Genomic DNA, 21,522 nt, shown 5'->3' with positions numbered 1-21,522 from the left:
CCTTCCTGGAACCCAAACTTGTACTCAAGTGTTTAGTATCCTGCTCTGAAAAGCTAGGCCTAGGCCAGACAGGATCCCTGCCAGGAAGAGGACAGTACCCCTTTAAAACCCAGCCTCACTGTTGCTATGTATGGAAACAACTTCCTTAGCAACTACCTGGCTTCTTAAAGGGAACTTCAAACAGTGGTTGCCATCAGCCATGGCTCCAAAAAAGAAGCCAAACAAAGGAGGCAAAGAGATGCTGGGCAAGAAGAAGATAGGGGGCAGGAAGGATACCAGTGGGTCCAAGACCCCAGAGTTGGCCATGGTGGAGGATTTGAAGAAATTCTACCACAAACAGATCCAAGACCTGGAGGACAGGCTGGCACGGTGGGTGGCCACCAGGGAAGCTAGTGCTGCGGAGGCCAGATGCATAGGGGTTCAGATAAGGGTCTTAGATCTGGGCTCTGGCCAGGCTCTATCCTTCTCTGCCTCATTTTCTTCAAGTAACCAGGTAACCCTGCAAGTGCTGAGAGAGTAAATGGATTCCAGAGCTGGGGGAGCACACTTCTAAATCCCAAGTAACACCCCACCCCACCCTAGCCCACCCCAACAGGACAGGACTGTAAACATTAGAAAATGTAGTTTAACTAGTGGAATAAATTGACCCAGGAGGACACCTCGTTCCCTCTTTCCTTATGCCAAGACCCTGTCTTATTTCCCCAGGCTGGGTTTGTTTCCCTAAGTATTTGTTTTGTTTTAGAAGCAAGATAGTACTCTTTAGCCCAGGCTAGTTGATCTAGCTGCCTCAGCCTCCCAAGTGCTGAGATGATAAGTGTGAATCACTATAGGTCCCTAAGTGGGAAGGGGATTTTCCTACCTGTGCCACTCCCTCTTAGGGCTGGGTTCCCTTGTGACAGATAACAGGGAAGGGTCCCTCTTAGCATTCAGAGATACTATTTGCTTATTATATTTCCTACTTTAATACTAGTTTTAGGGCTGGTGAGATGGCTCAGTGGCACTAGTCCCTCATCACCAAGACTCACATGGTAGAGGGATAGAAGCAAGTCCCGCTGGCTGTCCTCTGACCTCCACTGTGCACACAACCCATATGCATGCATGCACACACATCATCAATAAATCAGATACAACAAAAATGTTTATAAGAATATAGTTTCTAACCAGGGTGTGGTGGCACATGCCTACAGTCTCAGAACTTAGCCTGGACTATAGGGTAAGCCCTTAAAAGAACAAGTCTCAAAAGAACAAGTGACATAAAGCTAACTGGCTGACTGGAAGCACCTGCCCCAGTCACAAAGTGTAACACTTAAAAAGGTAAGTAAGTGGCTGGGGAGATGGCCCAGTGGCTAAGACACCTGCCACTCAAACGTGAGGACCAGAATTTGGATCCCCAACACTCATACAAATGGGTAGGTGTGGTGCCCACTTGTGGTCCCAGTACATGGGATGTGGAAATAAAAGGTCCCCCTGAAGCAGTGCTTCTCACTTTGTGGGCCTTGACCCCTAAGACCATCAGAATAGATATTCACAATTCATAGCAGTAGCAGAATTACAGTTATGAAGAGGCAGTGAGAGTAATTGTATGGTTGGGGACCACCATGACATGAGAAACTGTACATATTAAAGAATAGTGTTAGAAAGGTTAAGAACCACTGCTCTAGAGCAGACTAGCTAGCTAGACTGATGAACTTGTGAGCTCTGGGTTCAAGCAGGAGACTCTGCTTCAATATATAAGGTGGAGAGCCTCTATTTCCTTATCTATAAAATGGGTATAATTACCAGAGCACCTACATCTTTACATGTCATTGGGGGGGGGTCTCAACAAATGTCAACCTCTGGCCTCCATACACATGTGAATATGCATATACACTTGAATGTCACACATCTGTAATAAATATATAAACAAAAGACAAGGCAGTGGCAGGTCATATGACTGATGCTGAGGAAAACCACAGCTGGCGCTGAGCAGGTGTGTAGCTGAGCAGGCCCATGAGTCTCTGCTTTACACCATTCACACAAGAAAGGCACACAGAGCACTGGGGAAATCACCCAGGAAGAGGCAGCAGGATCCCAGGCCTGACCTTTGACTCCTCTTATGGCAGGCTGCTTCCTCTCCCCACAAAGGCACCCATGCCCTGAAATGCCTTGTACACACTACTCATTCAAAAGACTTATGAATAAATCCTTACAAATAAAGCAACTCTCCAAATGCTTCGGTTATCCTGCTTGAAACCAGTAACTATGGCACTCTTAAAATGAGGGCTGCAGAGGTGGCTCAGCAGTTAAGAGCACTGATTGCTCTTCTAGGTCCTGAGTCCAGTTCCCAGCAAACACACAGTGGCTTACAACCATCTGTAATGGGATGATGATCTGCTGCCCTCTTCTGGTGTGTCTGAAGACAGAGACGGTGTACTCACATACATAAAATATAATGAAATCTTTAAAAGAACTTACAAGTGTCAAAACCAAAATACTACTAACACCAATAGACAATAAAAGCCAGGCGTGGCGGTGCATGCCTTTAATCCCAGCACTCAGTTGAAAGGCAGAGGCAGGTGGATCTCTGTGAGTTAGAGGTCAGCCTGGTCTATAGAGTGAGTTCCAGGACAGCCAGTACTACACGGAGAAACCCTGTCTCCAATAACTAACTAACTAACTAACTAAATATAAGTAACAAAAATGTCCCTTGACCTAAGACACCAGATGATATGTATCAGGAAAAACACATTTAATACATAGTTACTGAGTATTTAATGTTTTCCCAACTGTTAGATCCTGAGATGCAGAGGTAGGGGTGCCAATGGCTTGGCCAGTTGAGAAGGCTGACAGTAGAGACAGGCATTGTGGGTAAGAGCCTCAGCTTCCAGGTCTGATTGCCTGGGTTCAAGTTCTGGTCTTACCAGTTTCTAGTTTCTTCATCTTGCTGAGCCTCCGTTTCCTTGTCTGTGTTACTGGAGGTCACAGCAAATGTACACCGGAAACAGGTGTGAACACATTACCACTGTGAGCACAGTATAGACTCAGTCCCCATGGGACTCATATCTGAATGAGGTGACCACTCAGGTTCACATTTTCCATCCCAACACTCAGGAGGCAGAGTCAGTGGTGCGGGGGGGTGGGGAGGGCAGCTTGGTCTACACAGTGAGTTCTAAGATAGCCAGAACTATATAGTGACTGTCTCAAAACAACAAAAATTTAAGAAGAAATATAAAATGCTGGCTAGGGAGACGTCAAGCAAGTAGGAAGGCTAGAGTTTAGATCTCAGATCCTTGAAAAAAGGACACAGTGTCCTGTGTCCTTTAACCCTGACCTTGATAGGAGGGACTCTCTGGAGTTCACCAGCTACCTAGCCTAGTCAGATTGTTATGCTTAAGAATGACCTCAGGTTTACTTACACACACACCTTTAAAACAGAAAGACAGTCTAAATGCTGAGGTTAAGGCTTCCAGGTGTGACACATATGGGAGATACAGACTATGGGAAACTGCAGATGGCCCTTTATGGAAGAAGGGTCTGGGAGAGCAGGCCCTGGCTTGACCCTGCCTCTCTGCCCTGCCCTACCCCAGGTATCAACGGAAATGGGATGAACTGGCTGTGCAGGAGAAGCTGTTCCGACAGGAGTTCGAGCAGCTGGCCAACAACAAAAAGGAGATTGTGGCCTTCCTCAAGCGCACACTGAACCAGAGGGTGGATGAGATCACAGACCTCAATGACCAGCTGCAGACCCTACAGGTGGCCAAGGAGATGGAGAAGGATGCTTTCGAGGCTCAGCTCGCCCAGGTGCGCCATGAATTCCAGGAAACCAAGGACCAGCTTACCACTGAGAACATCGCCCTTGGTGAGGGGGCTGGGAACCCATCAGCATACCTGTGTGAATCTACCACTAAAGGCCACAAGGCCCAAATCCACAGCTGTCACTGGCTGTGGCAGGGCCTCACCTGGGAACTGGGGATAGATACCACAGCTACCTTGGGTAATAACAGCTGTATACCACTTCAAACACTTAATTGTCCACGCACTCCCAAGGCCAGAAGTACTCTCCCTTCCCCAGTTCATAGATGAGGAAATGCTTCAAAATGATGGATGACTCTATCTAATGCCACCCATCTGAAAGGGGAGGTTGAGACTTGACTGCCCAGGGTCAGTGGCTGACCTCATGGTCACTCTTAGGTGGGGTGGTTTCAAAGGGGACTTCTTGAGGAGGATCTGAACAAGGTTTGCTGAGATTAGAGTGTGTAGTAAGGCACTCCAGAGAAACACAGTGGATGTGCAGGGCCAGCCATGGCACGTGCAGACCTGCCCTGTTGGGGAAGGTGGTAAGGTAAGCCCTCAAAGTTGAGACCTCAGAGGGGTGTGAGTCGAGGCTCTCAGCAGCAGCCTCTCACCAGCCTTGTGGCCTGATGGGCAGGGGTCAAGCTGAGCTCCCTGGAAGAATTCCGGCTGCAGAAGGAGGAGCTCACCGAGAAGTACATGGCACTGGAGGAGCAGCTTCGGAAGCAGGAGGGCGAGTACAAGGACTACGTGTACAACCTGGAGAAAAAGTCTGTGCTGGACAAGGACAGGTGGGCAGGCTGGGGGCCTGCTGGGGACAGCCAGCACTCCTCAGATCTCCTTCAGCTTTCTAGAATGGATTCCACAGCCTCTGTCCCCCAGAACCCTAACTGGGACTTATGGGGGTGGGGATCAAAGTGCCCAGGCTGGCACTGAACACTCCCTGCCCTCTTGTCACTTCTTGTTATGGTGTTTATTTAATAGTTAAGAATGTTGCAATGGTCCGAATCCCAAAGGCCTGGAGTTTCTTTGGGGACTCTGGGCAGTCTGGGCCCCGCCCCCCTCAGAGTCCTACTTGACTCCCAACTCCACCCTCCTGGCAAGGCTAAGGAAAGAGATCATCCAGCGTGTGAACCTGGTGGCCACTGAGTTCCGAAAGGTGGCCACCAACCAGATGTGGGAGACGACCAGACGGGCCATCCTAGAGAACAACAACGTGAATCTGCAGCTGACCAAGGTGTCCCAGCAAGGTGTGCAGCTGCTGCAGGAGAATGAGCAGCTCAAGGGCACCAAGGACAAGCTGTGCCAACAGCTGGAGATGCTGGAGAACACCCAAGAGATCATGGTCAGAAAGAACCTAGGGCATCAGAAGGTATGACCACCATGCCCTCCTCGCGTGAAATGAGGGTAGACCCTATGCTAAAGCCAAGTCATGAGTGGGGATAGTTTGCAGTGAGGTCCCAGGCTTTCCTCATTGGGATGCTGGTACTAGCTCTGGAGTCTGCTTGCCCCATAACTGAGTGGAGCCCACCTCCTCCCTAGCTGTTGTCCAGAGGTGGTGTTGGCCTGTCTGTACGTGGGAGCAAGTCCTAAGTTGTATCTTCAAAAGGGAGCTAGGGATGGGCTGGGGTCCCACGATGGGTCTATGACACCTGCCCACTGCTGCAGATTATCCTTATGCTGACGGAGAAGTGCCGCCAACAGAAAAAGGGCACAGAGGAGGCAGAGGAACTGCGCCTCCTGCTGTCCCAACTGGAGCAGAACATCCAGAATCTGCAGAAGGACAACCAGACGCTGAGGTGAGTGGGAGATGGGTGGAAGCAGGTGGAAGTCGGCTTGGGAATGCCTTTGCCTAGAGCCTCGGGGTTTGGACTGGCAGACAAGTTGAAGCCTGGATTTAGATAGGCTGCACAGGGTGGTACCTGGCGGAAGGTGGGCAAGCGGTGTGCTGTCTTGTCCCGGCCTAGAAGCGAGAAAGAGCAGCTGGAAGCACAGCTGAAGGAGCAGCAGACAGAGGCACATCGGCTACAGGAGGAGCTGACCAAGGAACAGAAAATTCGGGCAAACCTTAAAACAGTCCTGACCCAGGCCACCTCCCTGCTACAGGACATTGTGCAGGTAAGCAAGCAGTAAGAAATACCTTGAGGCCACCAGGGCAAAGCGTAGGCGGCCTCTTTCCAGAGAGGCTCAGGGCTAGACTCCTTTTCTCATTCTGGATCTAAACGAGCTGGGTCTAATCACAGCAGGGACTGGGGAGGCAGAAGCAGGAGGATTCCAAATTCAAACTCAAGACCTGACTGGAGCTACAGGATGAGTTCAAGGCCACCCTGGGCAAATATAAAATAAAAGGGTGTGGGGCTGGTGAGATGGCTCAGAGGTTAAGAGCACTGGCTGCTCTTCTGAAGGTCCTGAGTTCAAATCCCAGCAACCACATGGTGGCTCACAACCACCCATAATGAGATCTGACTCCCTCTTCTGGAATGTCTGAAGATAGCAACAGTGTACTTACATATAATAAATAAATAAGTCTTTAAAAATTTATAAAAAAAAATAAAATAAAAGGGTGTGGCGGTGAACACCTTTACTCCCTGGGAGGCAGTGGCAGATGGAGGAAGAACAAGAGAAAGAAAAGATTCTTTTCAAACTTCCAAAGAGAGGACTCTGGAGAGCTCCAAGCCTCAGTCTTCCCAGCCTGATAACTTGTGTCCCACCACAAACCAGGGGCACTGAGAAAGCGGGCACTGGCCCTGGAGAATCCTACATGGAGGCAGGTGGCTATCTGGGCCCCCGTGGTGACTTAACCCACCTCATGTCAAACCAACAGATGCGGACAGATGCCGAGGATGGTGACTTCGACGTGGTATTCCAGCTGCAGCGCAAAGAGATGCTGCAGCAACTACTGATTTTGCTCAGCTCAGGTGTGGTTTTGAAAACACAGCCGGACATGGGTTCCCACCAGGACAAGCAGCCCAAGGAACCACCCAAAGAGAGGTGAGCACACAGCCCTGTGGGGGCCTCAACAGACCCTGGCTCTCCAATATTTTTTCTGAACCTCAGCCTCCTCTTATGAGGATGGAGAGGATGACCCTGGGTCCCTCTCCACAGCCGACTCATCACCCAGACATCTAAGTCAGGGGCTGCTGCTCTGCTGCAGCAGCTCTCAACCATCACAACCTACCAGCCAGGGGATCTTGGGCTCGTGCCTCGATGTCGTCGGGTCCGCATCCCACCCAAACCCCAGGATCTCAGGCCCCTCTCCTATGTCACCCGAATGGGGATCTGCCAGTTACAGAACACTAATGAGGTAGGGGTGCCAGGGACCCTAGGCACAGCAAGCTGACAGCTGTCCCTGGTTCTGCCAGGCTATAGTTGGGTGGCCTCAGGGGTATGATGGAATCTCTTTGATCCTCCCCACCTATAAAATGGCTAAAGCATAATACCCATGATCCCTTAGGAAGAGGGTTTGCCAGACCCTCTGTCCCTACCCACTGGCCCCCAGCCCCCACAGGAAGCTTCTGATTTCAAGTCCGTATCTTTTAATCTTGCAGGTCTACCCATCTGGAGCTCTCAAAAGGTTCAAAAAGTTTACCCTTCCTAGACATTTCCTACACCGCAAATAGTGCATGGAGAGACCAAGCCGCTGTAGAAATAGACTGGTGTGGTCACAGTCCCTCCTTGAATCTGCAAGTGGCCTGGGGAAACCCAGAGAAGTTACATAAACATTGGGGACCACATGTGTCATTGCAGTTCTGTGGCCCTGTCTGGGCTTTAGGGCACCGGCAGGCAGTCAAACAGGTAGATCCATCCACTGGTATTAGAGGCCTGACAATGGTCCCTGGCTTCGAGCACGGATGTGGTCCAGGAGCAAGTCAGTGGCCCGATCCATCAATGGGGACAGTAGCTCCCGCTCCTCCGGGGAGAAGCAGCCCAGAACATGGTTCTCCACCATATTAGGGTGTGTGGGGCGCCCGATGCCCACCAGCAGCCTGGGCATTGCCTGTAGGGTGCCAGGGGAATGAGGGTGCAGTGGTAAGATACAATGGGAACCCAATGCTGGCCACCCCCACCCCGGGCAGGGCAGAAGGGTAGACTCACATTGGAGTTCAGACAGCTAATGCAGGAACGGACTCCATTATGGCCCCTTGAGGGGATATGAAGAGCAGTTAGTACTTTCTGAGGCAGTGCCCTTCTCCATTCCCTTGCCCAGGCCTCCTTCAGAGCACCCCAGCCTATAGACATAGCCTCAACAACCTTACTTCATCCCAACAGAGGCCAGCATCCCTAGCCAAGCCTATGCATATGAGAGCCTCACCTTGCGCTGCCCCCCAGCTTCAGAGTCAGCTTTCCCAAGGGCTTGTCCAGTTCATCATGCACCAGGTATATCTCCTCTGCAGTCAGCCCAAACAACTCCGCTTGGCACACGGAAACAACACCCTAGTTACTGCACATCTGCTCAGAGGGATCACAACAACCCCCATATGTAAACAGGCTTCCCCAAGCCCTCACTGTGATAATTGGGGCTCACCAGGCACTTGTCACAATTGAACCCTCTCTCTGGTTCCCGTGTCCTCTTATCCATGAAACCCACAACTCACCAGCTCGGGCTACGCTGCGCCCGTTAAAGTTCATGAGGCGCCGTGGCCGGAGCAGTACCAGCTGGGCATCCCCGAGCGGGGCCAGGGCGAGGTCAGCAGCGCAGCGCGAGTCACGAGCCCAATTCTCCGCCACTCCCAGTCGCTGAGCTATTTGTCCCAGCACCGCCATGCCCACACTGTGCCGGGTGCCGGGCATTCCGGGGTTCCCCAGGCCAGCCACCTGTGGGCAACAAAACATTGACCAGGAAACAGAGAGAAACAACAGTGTTGGGAAGGAGCGCTTAAGGGTCTGGGAACTCCTGGAGGCTCCACCAGCCGGAGGATGCCGCTCCTTGGTGCAAGAGCAAAACTTAAAGTTTGGAGCCGGTTAATATTTCACCTATTTAACTAAGTAGAAAAAGAGACAAGTATCCCAGAAAGATGGTTCTGAAGGTAAGGGTACTTGCCTGACAACCTAGGTTCGATTCCCAGAACCCACATGGTAGAGAGAACCCTCTCCCAAGTTGCCCTCTGACAGCCACACTGGACAAGCACATAACGCGCACACTTAGATGTAACCGAAGCTGCGGAGCCAAGCCCGCGCCCCTGTGTAGTCACCCACGCCTCACTCACCAGCCACCGCTTCCCGGGGAACCGAGACTCGGAAACCTGCCGGCTCAAGAACCAACTCCGCCTCATCCCTGGGCGAGAAAGGCCGGACTTCGACGCGCCGACCCCCATTCACGGCCAGGACCCGCCCCCTGACGTCAGGTACCCCCAAGCCAATAGCATCACCACATGTCCAGCGACGCCCAATCCAGGCCTGGTTCGGCATCCGTCACGGCTGTGCGGGGCGGAAGTGGGCGGGTCGCGAGCCCCGGCGAGTGTCAGTGTGCATTCCTCCGCGCCGCGTCACCCTGTATGCCTAGCCTTGGCTCGGCCTTTGCTCAAGGGCTGGTACCTCGTTATGTTTCTACCCTGGCCCGCGTCGGCGTGCGCTGCCCATAGGTTCTTTCCTTGACTTAGGCCTTGGCTTGCCCTGCTAAGTTTCTAGTGACTCTCGGAGGCGTGGCCAGATGGGCGGGGCCTATGGGCATCTTGGAGCTGGTGCCTAGCAACAACGGAGGCAGGGAACCACGGAGTTTGCTTAGCCCAGAAGTCAGCCTAGAAACCTGGCCATGACAGACAAGAGCAAGGTGAGGGCTGAAAGGGGGAAAGCCGAGGCAGAGGGCAGGGCCTCAAGAGGGGCTTGAGGAAGAGCCAGTCAAGCCCTTTAGGGAAGCTTGGGTGAGAGAGTTCATCATTTGTGAGAGGGGAGAAGGGTGACTGGCCTCCCAGTCCTAAAGGTGAGGGCAGAGAGAATTTTTTTTTTTTTTTTTTTTTTTTTGAGACAGGGTTTCTCTGTGTCGCCCTGGGTGTCCTGGAACTCACTTTGTAGACCAGGCTGGCCTCGAACTAAGAAATCCGCCTACCTCTGCCTCCCACGTGCTGGGATTAAAGGTGTGCACCACCACTGCCTGGAGGTTGTTGTTGTTTTAACAGTTTTTGGGGTTTTGTTCGTTTGTTTGTTTGTTTTATAGACTCAGAGACCTCCATCTACCTCTACCTCTAGAACGGGGATAGTAAAGGTATGCACCACCATGCCTAGCCCAAGTGGAGAGATTTTGAGGAGTGAAACACAAAACTTAAGGACTGATGAGACATAGGTTGCCAATTCTGGTGGCTATGGGAAGGGTGACCACACAGAAATGAGAAGCCCTGGGAAGAAGTCAGGTGAAGTGCTTGCTCATTGTGGCCTGCTGGGTGTGAGAGTCCCAGGGAGGAAGACACAAGGAATCTTGTGCAGCAGGGTCTGAGCTAGAGTGCTGAGAACAATGGGCAGCTAGAGCACAAGGTGAGGGCAGGCCAAGCCCAGGAGGAGAGCAGAGGATGCAGTGGCCACAAGGACGTTCATCTCCTGGACCTTGGCTACAGGACAGGGAGAGAGGCTGGGCTAGAGAAATGTTGGAGCACCAGGAGACTGTTGAGCCTCAGTCTAGGTGTGCCTTCTACCAGGAGGCTTCTTCACACCTCCTCCAGTAGGCAGACTTCCTGAGGGAAGTGTAGAAGTGATGTCACGTCCTCCCTGAGGCCTTCTGAGCTTATTGCCCCTGGTTCGGTTCCAGGAGCCAGACAATGGCCATTCACAGAAAACTCCAAAGCTAAAGGTTCCTGAAGCCCCAGAGAAGATCCTGAGACGCATCTTTGGGACCAGCCATGTGTTCTATGCTATGGAAGATACTAAAAAACCAAAAGCAGGGTCAAGCGTGCCGGCCAAAGTCAGAGAGTAGTGAGTGACTTCTTTGTCCCCAGCCTCAGGTTCCTGCTCCACACAACCATTAACACTGGGTTCAGCCACAAGCTGGCTGCTATCCCTCTCTGGGCTCCAGTGTACAGCGAGGGTAGACAGATAAGAGGCTGATGCCCTGGAGGAGCTCCAGGAAGGTCAGCCTGGCCTCTGTGGAGCTCTGATTACTTTTGCAGCCTCTTTACCTTAACCCTCCCTCCTGTATAGCCCATCTTAGCCCTGAGAAGGTCCTGGGCTGGTCCACTGCCTGTACTGTCCTGTCCCCACAGCTATAACCAAGGCCATCAGTGCCTACTACAAGAAGACTGGGAGATGGCTGTGCTGTTCTTCTCCCGTGCCCTCCACCTGGACCCCAAACTGGTAAGGGGAGAATGAGAGTGGTCCTGGAAGCAGCTGGCTGGCATAAGTCTCCCCTTCTGTCACTGTCAAACCTGCTAAGCCTTCCTCCCAGGACTATAAGATTCTGGAGCCACCTGGAGGGGAAGATGTTGGAGAGGAAATAACAGCCATGGTCTCTTTGCCTTTAGGTAGACTTCTATGTATTCCGTGCTGAGGCCTTCATCCAACTCTGTGACTTCTCCTCTGCCCTCCAGAACCTCCGCAGAGCCTACTCCTATGATCCAGGGAATGACAAATACCTGGATCGGCTGGCATTTGTGCTGTACCTACAGGTGCCTCCACAGAGGAGTTCTACTGGCTTGCCCTCCACCTACAGGGAGCCTTCTGGGATAGGATCGGAATTTTTTTTTTTTTTTTTTTTTTTGGTTTTGGTTTTTTCGAGACAGGGTTTCTCTGTGTAGCCCTGACTGTCCTGGAACTCACTCTGTAGACCAGGCTGGCCTTGAACTCAGAAATCTGCCTGCCTCTGCCTCCCAAGTGCTGGGATTAAAGGCATGCACCACCATGACCCAGCAGGATCTGAATTCTTAAGGACTCCTAGTCTGTGTGTCTGTCCATACCTGCTGCCCCCATCACTGATTTATTAACTTAGCTGGTGGTGTCTAAATAGAACTTCTGCAGTAAGATTCTGACCTACTTCACACTATCCAATAGGGTCACCACTGGCCACATGGAAATGCTGAGCCCTTACAATGTGGCAAGTATGATTGAACTAAATTTTAAATTTGATTTGGGTAGGTCAGTGGGGATGTGGCTCAGTGCTAGGATGCTAGCATGGTACACAGAGGGCTCTGAGTACTGTCCCTGGTACTAAGTGGAATTTTAATTGCTTAACATTTATTTTTACATTTACTTGTACATGTGTGTATGTATGCATCTGTGTGTATAGGGAGGTCAGAAGACAATTCGCAGAAGTCAGATGTCTCCTTGTACCACATGGGTGGGCCCTGGACATCAACAGGCCTTATGACAAAGTGCCTGTACCCACTGAGTCATCTCACCACCATCCATGTCTTTTGAAAGTTCTTTTGAAAGTCAGATATTGGATAGAAGCAGAGTTGGGTGTAACCGTGGTAGACCATTTGCCTAGTATACTAAGCATCAATACTGCAAAACACCAAATCACTCAGTTCTTACAAAAAAGCATTGGTGGCCAGTGACATGGCTGAGCAGATATGAGTACCTGTTTTGGCTGGGCAGTGGTGGCACACGCCTTTAATCCCAGCACTTGGGAGGCAGAGGCAGGCAGATTTCTGAGTTCAAGGCCAGCCTGGTCCACAGAGTGAATTCTAGGACAGCCAGGGCTACACAGAGAAAAACCTATCTCAGAAGAAAAAAAAAAAAAATCTACCTCTTAAGCCTGACTACCTAAGTGTGCTAGCTGAGATCTACACAGTGGAAAGAAAACAGACTGCCACAAGTTATCTATGACTTTCACACATGTGCTGTGGCATATGCCTGCCCCCACTCATCACAGAATCACATGTAATAAAAAAGAAACACTGGGCCAGATAAGGTAGCTCAGGCTTGCACACTCAGCCCTCCAGAAATTGAGGCAGGAAGATTATCATGAGTTCAAGGTCTGCCTGGGTTGCATACTTCCTGACCAGTATGAGTTACATTGTGAAAAATAAGACAAATATACCAGACAAGTCCTCAAGGCATTCAAATAACTGATGGAACTACTGAGGGCCTGTGTCCTGCTAGCTCACTTTTTGTGTGACCTTTGGGGAGTCACTTCACCTCTCTGAGCCTTAGTTCCTTCATCTGAAACAGGGAATGCTTGTGAATTCTAGACCTTTGGCCAGAGCCCCGCTGCTCCCACCTGCTGCCCCATTCTGTCTGGAATCTCTATGTTGCTGTATTCCTCCGTGTTTCTTGGTATCTCTCTGCTCAGCTCTGCATCTCTTTCCATCTCTGTCTCTTGAAGTCTCTGTCTCTGTCCAAGTCTCTTTCCCTGTCCTCTGCCACCTGTGGAGGTCAGCAGAGCTGGAGTTCTGAGCAGAGCTGACAGGTGTGTCTCCTCAGGGCCAGTGCCTGTATGAGCTGTGTGACTTCCAGGAGGCCCTCTGTGTCTTCCTTCAAGCCTCTGACCTCCAGCCCCAAAACGCTTCCTTCAGTTACCGATGGTGAGTGCCTCACACCTCGCCCTCTCCCGCCTGCACGCCCCAACAGCAGCCTCTTTCAGCTCCAGGCTGAGTGCCCTCTGCTCTCTTCCCCCAGCATGGCCTGCCTGCTGGCCCTCAAGCGGTATCACGACTGCCTTGCCCTCATCACTAGGGAGGTGAAGCAGGGCAGGGCCAGCGCTGATATGTACATCCTCCGGGCTCGGCTCTACAACTTCTTCCAGAAGGTAATGCACAGTGGGTCGTTCGGGCATGTGCCCTGAAGAGCTGCACTCCCTACTCCCGACCCTGTGTCCCAAGATGATGAAGGAGGCAAAGCCAGCTCTCCACATAGTACCTAAGGACCACCTTTCACTTCTCGGCCCTGGCTTTGTGGTAGGAAGCTGAGCCGCGTTCCCAGCCCTCAGCTGTGGCATCCAGGGCACCGCAAACGTTAGCTGAAGTGTTTCCTCCTCTTGCCTTTCTTTCTCGCTTCCTTCCTTCCTTCCTAACATCCTTCCTTCCTTCCTTCCTTCCTTCCTTCCTTCCTTCCTTGTTGTTCTGTTTTAGGTTGTTGTTAGTGGTGGTGGGTTTTGGGGGTGGTTCTTTTGTTTTGTTTTGTTTTGTTTTTGTTTCTCTGTGTGGCCTTGGCTGCCTGTCCTAGAACTCACAGATCCACTTGCCTCTGCTGGGATCAAAAGTGTGCACTACCACGCCCAGCATTCCATCTTCCTTTCATTCCTGCACAGTGGGCAAGTTCTAAAGCCCCTCCCCTCCTGAGCATGGGATCAGAGAACACGGGCACAGCCTGGGGGGCAAGGGGTACAGGGTCATGGAGTAGGGTGAAGAGAATGTATGCAGAAAGGAGGGGCCTTAAGGAAGAAGCGAACTGTCTTCACAGTAGAGTGCTCTCTGGGACAATGACTTTGACCTCTAGGGGATGTTCCTAGCTGCTTTGGAGTTGGTCAGTTGGACAGACAGGTCCTGGGAGGAGGCAGAGTGCAAGAGGAAGGGGTGAGGGGGATACGGAAGTGTGTCCAAAGCCCTGAGGGAAGGGAAGGGCAGTGGCTCCTGAACAGTGTGCTGCATTCTAGGTAAATGGGGTGGGGTAGGGATACCGACAAGATGAGGAGGAGCCAGAGAGGAGGAGAGGGAGAAGGGTAGGTTCATTTCATTCTACCAGGCCAGGATGGGGAGTGGCTAACAAAGGGTGGCCAGGCAGGTTCTAGCCAGAGGCTGGGCTGTAGTGCCACACAAGTGACTCAGTGGAAGTCCCCTTCAAAGGCAAGAGATTATTCTTCATATTTATTGCTCGGCCTCCACTTGTGTGAAGAGCTGTTCTGAACCTAGACCTTTACCCAGGTTCATCCCCAAGACCTCCAGGAACCCTTGAAGGAAGGTGAACAGTAAAACGGCCCAGAGGTGACACGACCAAGGCCAGCCAGTCAGTTCTCCAGCCCAAGCCCACCCCAGCCACTCCCCAGTTCTCCCAGGTTACCCTCCAACCAGTTACCCATGGGGCAGTGAGTTGCTTGCTAAGATGTTTGACCAGGCTAACCTGCACACTGGTGAAAGGCATTTGCTCACACCCAGACCTCAGTCAGCCCTTGGTCACAACTGCTGTGGTACGTGTAAAGGGCAGGGAGTGGAGAAAGGATGCAGGAGAGGATTAGGCCATGGGACTCCTCCTAGAAGATAAAATCAACACAAATCACCACGGCTGACCTGCCTCACTGAAGTTATGTCTGGCAAGGAGCTACTGATGGGAAAGCTGGGGACTGCCTCACTCAAGAGGCCAGAAATGTAGAACAATAGTGCTGGGGACACAGGAGGGATGGTGTGGTGGCAGTAGCTTGTTTCCTAGAGGCCTGCCTTCCTCTAACCCTGACTGGGACTGTGCCACCCCTCCCCTCCTGCAGGCCAAGCTCTGCTATCAGGACCTTCGAAGCGCCTTGCTCCTAGATCCCTTCCATGCACAGGCCAAAGGGCTGCTCCAGAAGATGGTGGACCAGGCCAAGCAGTCTCTCCAAGATGCCAGCATCCTGGCCGTGCAGGGCAAGCTGCACCGTGCACTGAAGTGCATCAGCTGTGCCATTGAGAACAATCCCTTGGATCCCAACTTCTTTCTCTTCCGGTACTGGGTACAGAGGGGCTGGACCTGCTGCAGACCTGCTTCGTGGTCTCAGGAGAGTCTCTGACCCTTCCCAGGCTTCAGTTTCTCTCTCTAACCTCTAATAACTTTTCCCTGCTTTCAACTAGGGTCATGGCACCATAGAGGTGGTCTCCATGGTAGCCTGGGAATCTTAGGACTCCAGCCAGGCCTCCTGAGTAGCTCATGTTGGGAGGACCTGAGACTAGAGATTGTATCTGGCCCTCCAAGGATTTGGTGCCATTCAATCTCCCTAACCCTGGATTTTCTCATCTAGATAGTCAGCTAAAGTGTGTCTACACAAAGACCTGTACAGGAGCATGTGATGGATGGCTCAGTGGGGAAAGTAGCTTGCTGAACAAACCTGACAGCCTGAGTTCAATTCCCAGAAACCCATAAAATTACTATAGCCTAAGTACATGAAGTTATACTGAACACAGACGCTGGTAGTATACGGCTTCCAACTAGAGCACTGTCCTTGAGAAATAACGAATCCAGACGACTAATAGGCTATCCGAGTAGCAATCTCGGGCCAGCCCCAGAGGAGGACACACCTAGAGTTTGAGGCAGAATGTATGAATACAGTCAAAGGCCATGGGGTCAGAAGGTCCAGGGTGGGCAGCAGCCTTCTAGCCAAATGGGATGCTTTAGCCCTTGTGTCCCCTCCTGCTACCTGCCCTGTCCACCACAATAGGGGTACCTTGCGCAGACGGCTCCAGCAATTTGACCCAGCTGTGGAAGACTTCCTAAAGGCAATGGACATGGTGACTGACACCCAGGACAGCCTAGTAAAGCAGGCCCAGCGCCAGCTGCTGCTGACTTACAACGACTTTGCTGTGCACTGCTACACCCATGGCGCCTATCAGGAGGGTGTGCTGCTGCTGAACAAGGCTATCAGAGACGAGCAGAACGAGAAGGGCTTGTACATCAACCGTGGGGGTGAGCTGGGTGGCGGTCAAGCCCTTGCTAACAGCCTGAGGAGTCCAGGCTGGTCCCCAGCTATGCTCCAGGTGTTGGGGATGCACTCAAACTTCACCCTCGGGTCCTAGATTGCTTCTTCCAGATGGGCAACCTGGTCTTCGCGGAGGCAGACTACAAGCAAGCGCTGTCCCTGAGCCCGCTGGATGAAGGAGCCAACTTGCGCATGGGTGTGCTGCAGGAAAAGCTGGGCTTCTGCCAGCAGCAACACAGGTGCACCACAGGCAGGCGGGAGAAGGGTGTGGCGGGAAGGCATGGCTAAGGGCAGTGCTGGCTGGGAACGGGTCCACCAGAAGCTAGAGTTGTCTTTTGGACAGAGAATTTATTCACATCTTCACCACAAAAAAGAAATTTGACTATTTTTAGTAAATTAAGCTTTTTAATGAAAAAATTAAATATTCAATCATGTCTGATTCAGAATATTATTTTCAAGGCCTACCTACCCTCCCAACTAGCCTCCCTCTAAAGATTCCTCTACAACTTAGGTTGGTTTTCAGCACCCACATGGTTTTTTGGTTTGGTTTTTTGTTGTTGTTGTGGTTTTTTGGTTTTTGTTTTGTTTTCAAGACAGGGTTTCTCTGTGTAGCCCTGGCTGTCCTGGAACTCACTCTTAGGACCAGACTGGCCTTGAACTCAGAAATCCTCCTGCCTCTGCCTCCCAAGTGCTGGGGTAAAGGTATGCGCCACCACTGCCTGGCCAGCACCCACATGGCAACTCAGTCTTCTGCTATCCCAGTTCCAAGTGATTAAGCATGCAAATGGTGCACAAACATTCATGCAGGCAAAACAGCCATACACAGTTTTAAAATGTTAGGGCCCAGTGTAGTGGCCCATGTTATTTGGAAGGCAGAAGCAGGTGGATCTTTAAGAGTTCAAGGCCGCTGGGCAGTGGTGGCACACACCTTTAATCCCAGCACTTGGGAGGCAGAGGCAGGTGGATTTCTGAGTTCAGCCAGCCTGTACTACAGAGTGAGTTCCAGGACAGCCAGGGTTATACAGAGAAACCCTGTCTCGAAAAACAAAACAAAACAAAAGAGTTCAAGGCCAGCCTGGTCTTCATATTGAGTTCCAGTAAAGTCAGGGCTATATAGGGAGACTCTGTCTCAAAAAATTTAAATAAAATGAATAAAACGAAGAAATTAGAGTACACCAAAGTTATAGTACACAACTGTCAGGTCCATCAAGAAGTGACAGACATGGGCGAGAAGAGTGGGCCAGAAGCAGAAGCCTCTAGTTTTTCTTCAACTCCTTGGTGCCTGCAGCTGCCATCTTTCCTGGCAGTTCATGGCAGCCTTGGGCATGTCCTTCAGGCAGTTCCAGACAGCAGAGGAGCACTTCTCGGAGGCCATAAGGCACAACCCTCAGAAACCCCAGTACTACCTGCACCGGGCCAAGTGCCGACAGTTCCTGCAGAACACTATGGGGGCCCGCCAGGATGTTGCTACTGTGCTGCTTCTGAATCCCAACTATCCAAAGGTGGGCTCCTGCTGAGCCAGACAGGCTCTTATCCTGTCCCTGAAAGACTGGTGACATTGAGCTGCTACCCCCACTCACTAATGTTACCTTCCTCCTCCTGCCCTCGGGTGCAGTGAGACTCAGACAGGCTCTATAGTCCCTGTTCTGTCTGGCTCCCCACTGGGGAACTGTCCATTTCTCATGCTCTGCTCCTTCTGGGTTAAAAGGCCCTGGTTTAGGAAGTGTACAGAGGCCTCCTCTGTTCATCCAAGGTCAAGGTGGCACTAACCTTCTGCTCTTCTCCTGGCAGATGACTGGAATGATGAATACCCTCTTTCCTGGCATGACTGTGGAGAACGTGCTTAAGAGCCAAGTGGCCGAAGTGGCCAAGCTCGAGCTAAGTCGGATGATAGAAAATGGGCCGAAGAACATCTACCCTCAAAGCATTGTAGTGTAAGCTTGTATGTGGAATAGGGACTTCTGGCCAGGGGTAGGACCTGGTGGGACTTAGAACTCTGGTACAGCTGTTTTGTAGGGCTTGCCCTGCCTGGTCTCTGGGGACAGCAGTTCAGATTCCAGAGACTGATAATGGGCCCTGGGACCATAACTCGATAGGAAGCGGTTAATGGAACGCCGGAAAGCCCAAGCCCTGGTGAAGTCCTGGAAGCAGGAACTTCTTGGGATCCCTGAAGAGGAAGTGACTATTTTCCAGGCTCCGCAGGTGGCAGAGGTCAAAAAGGTGAGTGGAAGGCCTGAGGCTCCTGGAGTCTAGTGTGAGCCTGACCTATCCTCATCTGAGATGGAGGCCCAGAAGTAAGGGTACTCCTGTGATGCGTGATCATACTCTGCTTGGGACACTTGCCTTGGCCCTATAGTCTTTCCATTGTCTACCACAGAAAATACACTGTGGGGGGCAGAGTGGGTGGCTTGTGCTGTATGTGTGTTGTCTGTGCAGGACACATGCCCATGTGGAGGTCACAGGAGGATGTTGGGTGTCCTTCCTTCCTACCATTTTCCACCTTATTGAGACTAAGGCAGCCTCAGAAACCTCCTGTCTCCACTTCCTCTACTCCAGGTTGTGTATACATGCTGGGAATTCCAACTCAGGTGCTCAAGCTTGCACAGCAGGTGCCTGACCTACATATCCATCTTCACTGTCAGTATTGCTTTTCCAGACAGGGCCTCACTACATAGCCCTAGCTTGCCTGGAATTCACTATATAGACAAAGCTGGCTTCAAACTCACAAAAATCTGCCTGCCTCTACATCCCTAGAGCTAGGATTAAAGGCGTGCAACATCACACACACACACACACACACACACACATACACACACACACACACACACACACACACACACACACACACACGAACCTGTTTGTTTTTGAGCCAGTGTCTTGCTATGTAACTCAGCTGACCTAGATCTTATGTAGCTTTAAACTGACAGCAGGTCAAATCTTAGCCTCCTAAAATGGAGCTACGGGTATGAGCCACCACACCCATTTTTTTAAGTGCACAAGTCTTTTTTTTTTTTTGGTTTTTGGAGATAGGGTTTCTCTGTATAGCCTTGGCTGTCCTGGAACTCACTCTGTAGACCAGCCTGGCCTCAAACTCAGAAATCCCCCTGCCTCTGCCTCCCAAGCACTGGGATTAAAGGCGTGTGCCACCACCGCCCAGCGAGAAACCCTGTCTTAGAAAAAAAAAATATCTAGACTATCCTGTGACCTTATAAATACATGGGTGTGGGTGCAGGGGTCTACCAACCTGCAGCTCCCCAGCCTGACTCTTGCTATATAGGTAAAGACCTCTCGCAGGAGGACATCCCTGACAGACAGCTACGTGGACCAGACCTCCTCAGGTTCCGTCTTCAGCAGTAAGTCTTTGCCGTTCCTGCTAAGCCTAGCAGAAAGCAACAGAGAAGCTAAGTACTGAGCATGTCCTTAGGTTCTGCCCTGGATAGCTTTTTCCCAACCTCACAAGGGATGTGGTGGGGACTTAGTGGGATGGTGGCCAGTACAGGGCTGGGACCAGTCACCCTCAGGCCCTTCCCGGTTGTTATTATTTTTGCCTCTCCTTCCAAGGCCTGTTGTTTCTCTCTGCTCCTCAGTATGTCCCTGAACTAAGCCATACAGCTTATGCATATCCAACAGGTTTTGACTCCCAATTATGCTATTACCAGCCAAGAGAGGATGAAAGGGCAAAGCAAGAAGGCTGCCCCCTAGCGCCCCCTGGTGTGGGGTGACATCGACAGAGAAGGCTGTTCCCAGTGTTCCTTGGTGCAGGGGACCAGTAGTAGTCCCCTTACTTTCATTTGGTTATCTCCCCCAAACTGTGGTGGCCCACATGCTCTGAGGCAGGCCTGTACCAACCACTGGTGATGGTGACTGACTCAGTCCTGGCCCCAGGAAGTGAATGCTAAGTCAGCTGGGGGGAGTGGGAGGGAGCAGCCAGCAGGGCAAATGCGAGTGGGGCTTAGAGGGCAGAGTGTGATTAGACCTTTAGAGGGGTCAGGGTAGGCTTCATGAGCTGAAGGGAGAGTTGGAATCAGCTGCATGTAAGATGGATTGGGACATAGTTCAGAGGCCTGTGGGAGAACATGGCTGGGGAGAGCCCAGAGAGAGGGCAGACTGGGTTAGTGCTGTTCAGACACCCCACAGCCCAGACACATAGAGAAGGTGGGCCCAGTGGGAGTTGTGGGTTGGAGGCTGCCTGGAAGCTCTGTCTTCCTGGAGCTGCCCAGAGTCAATGGCTGCTCTTGACACACTCTTCCAGTTGTGAGCATCAGCACATCGGGGCCAGAGATGTCCACCAGTCAGGAGTATAAGAGCTCTTCCCACACAGCTATAGAATCCTCTGAGTCTACACTGCCAAAGCCTGGGTCCTCAGAACACAGGACGAGCCAGGAACTGAGCCGGGGCACCAAGGTTGTCCAGGTGGTCACAGAGTACCTAACCAAGAACTTCAATGAGATCACACCTGCCTATGGCCAAAGAAGCTCCATCAAAAAGACAAAGGCCACCCAAGGCCCAAAGCCAAAGCCCAGAAAGACAGGGGCTCCCAAGGGTCCCAGCCAGAGCACCAACACAACAGAAGCCCCTGAGGGCCCAAGGCCAACCAAGTCCAGGTCTACCCTGAGCCTAAAGGAGAGAATCAGAAGAGCTAAGGCTGTTCGAGCCCAGGGCTGGAAACACAAGGCCCAGAGCAGCAGCCAGAAACTAAATATTTCCAGCAAGACCCACAGTGACAGTGGTACAACCATCAGTACCAACGAGGCCCCAGGCCAGACTCCAGGACCCAGCAAGGCTGATGACAGCTCCACCTTCCCCAGCAAGGCTGATGACAGCTCCACCTTCCCCAGCAAGGCTGACGACAGCTCCACCTTCCCCAGCAAGGCTGACGACAGCCCCACCTTCCCCAGCAAGGCTGATGACAGCTCCACCTTCAGTGAGAGCACATCAACCAACCTCAGCAATCATAGCGAAAGCTTCATGGAACTGACTAACCTTTTAACTCAGGAAGTCCAAGGAGACAGAGATAGACTCACCCCTGCCCATTAGACCACGCCCTCAAAGGGCCAATGAAGCTCTCCCTTCATTGAACAGATTTCAGCAAAGTTGCCTCCTCCCAGGACAGTAAGAAACGTTGGTCAATGTTCTAATACCATGGCTAAGTTTATTATCTCTGTTCTTTTCTCTTTGGAGGTTTGAAAAGAATCTTTTCTTTCTCCTGTTCTTCCTCCATCTGC

At 51.6% G+C, this 21,522-nt stretch overlaps 4 protein-coding genes across 7 annotated transcripts in view; 2 read left to right on the top strand and 2 right to left on the bottom strand.

Moving 5' to 3' along the window:
- The first annotated feature begins 163 nt into the window (after window positions 1-163).
- On the top strand, window positions 164-7,503 carry Cfap157 (cilia and flagella associated protein 157). Its single transcript, XM_031369874.1, has 9 exons — window positions 164-369; window positions 3,567-3,838; window positions 4,409-4,562; window positions 4,876-5,143; window positions 5,440-5,570; window positions 5,739-5,889; window positions 6,596-6,762; window positions 6,877-7,075; window positions 7,320-7,503. The coding sequence occupies exons 1-9, from the start codon at window positions 200-202 to the stop codon at window positions 7,389-7,391; spliced, it is 1,584 nt and encodes a 527-aa protein (XP_031225734.1). The 5' UTR covers window positions 164-199; the 3' UTR covers window positions 7,392-7,503.
- Ptrh1 (peptidyl-tRNA hydrolase 1 homolog) lies at window positions 7,291-9,112 on the bottom strand. Its single transcript, XM_031369875.1, has 5 exons — window positions 8,979-9,112; window positions 8,367-8,586; window positions 8,084-8,183; window positions 7,867-7,912; window positions 7,291-7,768 (listed from the first exon to the last, which is right to left on the bottom strand). The coding sequence occupies exons 1-5, from the start codon at window positions 9,084-9,086 to the stop codon at window positions 7,586-7,588; spliced, it is 657 nt and encodes a 218-aa protein (XP_031225735.1). The 5' UTR covers window positions 9,087-9,112; the 3' UTR covers window positions 7,291-7,585.
- On the top strand, window positions 8,371-21,490 carry Ttc16 (tetratricopeptide repeat domain 16). 4 transcript variants are annotated; one of them, XM_031369868.1, is made up of 17 exons: window positions 8,371-8,457; window positions 8,982-9,116; window positions 9,393-9,541; window positions 9,926-9,973; window positions 10,511-10,674; window positions 10,962-11,052; window positions 11,220-11,363; window positions 13,120-13,220; window positions 13,315-13,444; window positions 15,116-15,330; window positions 16,040-16,284; window positions 16,395-16,536; window positions 17,634-17,799; window positions 18,089-18,231; window positions 18,394-18,517; window positions 19,575-19,650; window positions 20,550-21,490. In XM_031369868.1, exons 3-17 carry the CDS (start codon window positions 9,524-9,526, stop codon window positions 21,332-21,334), a joined length of 2,592 nt encoding a protein of 863 aa, XP_031225728.1. In that variant the 5' UTR covers window positions 8,371-8,457; window positions 8,982-9,116; window positions 9,393-9,523; the 3' UTR covers window positions 21,335-21,490. The 4 variants fall into 4 exon arrangements, with proteins under 4 accessions (XP_031225728.1, XP_031225729.1, XP_031225731.1 ...); XM_031369869.1 differs by lacking the exons at window positions 8,371-8,457; window positions 8,982-9,116; window positions 9,926-9,973 and having other exon boundaries at window positions 9,173-9,541; XM_031369871.1 differs by lacking the exons at window positions 8,371-8,457; window positions 8,982-9,116; window positions 9,926-9,973; window positions 10,511-10,674 and having other exon boundaries at window positions 9,174-9,541.
- Window positions 21,383-21,522, bottom strand: part of Tor2a (torsin family 2 member A) — a 4,599-nt gene continuing 4,459 nt past the window's right edge. Inside the window, exon 6 of the mRNA XM_031373189.1 lies at window positions 21,383-21,398. Coding sequence (XP_031229049.1) covers window positions 21,383-21,398 — 16 coding nt within the window. The remainder of the gene's footprint in view (window positions 21,399-21,522) is intronic.

This window comes from Mastomys coucha, unplaced genomic scaffold, assembly GCF_008632895.1.
Source record: "Mastomys coucha isolate ucsf_1 unplaced genomic scaffold, UCSF_Mcou_1 pScaffold15, whole genome shotgun sequence".
Classification (NCBI taxonomy): Eukaryota; Metazoa; Chordata; class Mammalia; order Rodentia; family Muridae; genus Mastomys; species Mastomys coucha.
Note: the sequence above shows the minus strand (reverse complement) of the source record. Positions and strands in the feature narration are given on the sequence as shown.

Bases quoted from the DNA above. Each gene is read 5' to 3' on its own strand.
- Ptrh1 (XM_031369875.1), bottom strand. From the start codon at position 9,086: ATGGGGGTCGGCGCGTCGAAGTCCGGCCTTTCTCGCCCAGGGATGAGG. The intron at 8,587-8,978 runs GTGAGTGAGGCG...TGTTGCCCACAG, and splicing joins TCCCCGGGAAGCGGTGGCTG to GTGGCTGGCCTGGGGAACCC. The intron at 7,913-8,083 runs GTGAGGCTCTCA...TATCCCCTCAAG, and splicing joins AAGCTGGGGGGCAGCGCAAG to GGGCCATAATGGAGTCCGTT.
- Ttc16 (XM_031369868.1), top strand. The intron at 11,053-11,219 runs GTAAGGGGAGAA...CTTTGCCTTTAG, and splicing joins TCCACCTGGACCCCAAACTG to GTAGACTTCTATGTATTCCG. The intron at 17,800-18,088 runs GTGGGCTCCTGC...TTCTCCTGGCAG, and splicing joins TGAATCCCAACTATCCAAAG to ATGACTGGAATGATGAATAC.
- Cfap157 (XM_031369874.1), top strand. From the start codon at position 200: ATGGCTCCAAAAAAGAAGCCAAACAAAGGAGGCAAAGAGATGCTGGGC. The intron at 3,839-4,408 runs GTGAGGGGGCTG...CCTGATGGGCAG, and splicing joins CACTGAGAACATCGCCCTTG to GGGTCAAGCTGAGCTCCCTG. The intron at 6,763-6,876 runs GTGAGCACACAG...CCCTCTCCACAG, and splicing joins AAGGAACCACCCAAAGAGAG to CCGACTCATCACCCAGACAT.